Genomic DNA, 2,011 nt, shown 5'->3' on the forward strand with positions numbered 1-2,011 from the left:
CCAGCCGGCTTGTGTGCCTGCATGGAGAGCTGAGAGCCCAGCCTAAGGCGGATCCTCTGGAGGTGCCTGGGGAATTTGTCTCCAGGAGAGCCGGTGACACTGGCTCCAGCATCTGAGAAGCCTGTGCAGGGCACAGCCCCCTGGCAAATCCGGAGAGAAATGCTGAATGAGTAAATGTCAGATGATGTTCCCCAGCTCCCTGGTGGGAGAGTGTGTCTGGAAAAAGCACTGCCATGCATATTTTATGTCCAAAGACCTTTTTTTCTCAAAGATAACGTGTGATAGCTCGGGCTGTCTCCCCAGGGATGGGGCTTTCGCAGGGGCAGGTGCAGGATCCACAATTTGTACCCAGAATAACCTCTCTGGCCTGAAACTGAGACGGAGGAACCAACCCGATGGCTGAGGCCCTGAGCTGGTGAAGGAATGAGCCCCAAACTCTCCGCTGGGGACCCTCGCGCAGAAAGCAGCACTTCCCACGCCGGGTGCTGGACGCTGGAGCTGATGCTGCCTCCGTGCCGCGCCGCAGACCCCGGCCAAGATGCTGCAGCTCCAGCGGCCTCGGGCGCAGCCCCAGATTCAATTTGCTCCTCGTTTCCTTGCAGACGGACTTTTCTGCCTGCCCACGAAGTTCAGCACTGCTCTAGTCCAGAACCCGCAAGGTGGGGAGGTGGTTCGGACGCTGGAGAACTGCGAAATGAAGGAAAAATGCTACCGTGTTTCCCAGGTGGAATATTATTATGAAATTGTGCACAGCTCGGGGGGACGCAGGGAGGAACGGCTCAAGGTTGGTTTCCCACGGCTCGGCCTCCTCTCTGGGGGGCTCAGCTCTGCTGCTGGGCCCACGCGGGGGGTTTGAACAGCCGGGTGGATGCTCTGGCATGGGCAGCTTCACCCTGGCAGAGCTAAGCACACCCTGGCAACAAGCTATAGCGGCAAAAATCTGACATTTACATCATCTTATGCTATAAAATGTATTTTACTCCCACTAACCTGTGTATACATCAGTGCCGTAAAGCAACAGCCTTTTCTTCGGGGTGAGGATTTAATTAAAAAATATAATTAAGGGAGCAGTGAGATATTTATTAAAAAAATCATTTAATTGTTAAGTACGTCTTAAGCTCAGTTCAACCGAGACTCTACTCGCCCCTTTGTGCACAGGGGCCTTTGACTCAAAAAACACTGGTGTGCCCCCAAAATACTTCTCCTTTTGGGCTTTGCCTCGCTGCTGCCCTTTCTGCGGGGTGGATGTTCCACCCAAGGATGGAGGGCGGCCGCAGGGCGCAGTGACCGCTGGCCGGTCCCCTGGGGTGTCCCCAGCGAGGAGCTGCGGGGGATTTTCATGCCTTTGTTTTGCAAATCTTTGCAGGAAATTGATGTGGGAAGGTGCTTGGGCAGCTGCTCCTCGGGGGATCCCTGCTTGCTTGGGTAAGCACAGCTGCCAGCATCCCACCCCTCGCGTTCCGGGGCGCACCCGCACCCATTCCGAGGCAGGGCTGAGCTGCTCCCGTTCCTCCCAAGTAACGCCTCTGCCGCTGCGGGGACAGGACCTGGGAGGGTGACACAGGAGCGGGTTTTGGGCAGCACCCACAGCTCACCCTCTGGGCTGCGCCTGACCGCGCAGGGGCAAAGCTGAAGCAGAGCAGCGTGGGCAGCAGTGTCCTTGCTTCGCGGGACAAGCAATAACCTGCTGACGATGACGCCGAATTCGGCCCCTTGGGCAGCTCGTTATAGAGCTTGTGGCCCCCCAGGGTAGCGGACACAGATGGGCCCTGACGGTGGCTTTCTCCAGCCGGGGATGAGCCGTGGTGGTGCCGTGGGGCAGGAGGAGGAGGAGGGGGGGGATGCTCTGGGGCAGGGTCCCAGACATTTCAGCCCCGGGGGGGGGCAGCACTTTGTGTTGCCTGCAGACACAAAAACATGGCGAATGCAAAGGGAAGCAAAGCGAACGACACAGAAATAAATAACCCCTGCTTTGCCAGGGCAGAGAGGGCAGAGGGAGTTCCCCAGGTTA

At 57.6% G+C, this 2,011-nt stretch overlaps 1 protein-coding gene across 1 annotated transcript in view; it reads left to right on the top strand.

Annotated features, from left to right (window-relative positions):
- The window catches only part of LOC104125058, a 13,283-nt gene that overhangs the window by 7,223 nt on the left and 4,049 nt on the right, over positions 1-2,011 (top strand). Inside the window, exons 5-6 of the mRNA XM_009637454.2 lie at positions 603-784; positions 1,367-1,425. Of these exons, the coding sequence (XP_009635749.2) occupies positions 603-784; positions 1,367-1,425 (241 nt within the window). The remainder of the gene's footprint in view (positions 1-602; positions 785-1,366; positions 1,426-2,011) is intronic.

This window comes from Egretta garzetta, unplaced genomic scaffold (genome assembly GCF_000687185.1).
Source record: "Egretta garzetta isolate BGI_Z169 unplaced genomic scaffold, ASM68718v1 scaffold564, whole genome shotgun sequence".
NCBI classification, from domain to species: domain Eukaryota; kingdom Metazoa; phylum Chordata; class Aves; order Pelecaniformes; family Ardeidae; genus Egretta; species Egretta garzetta.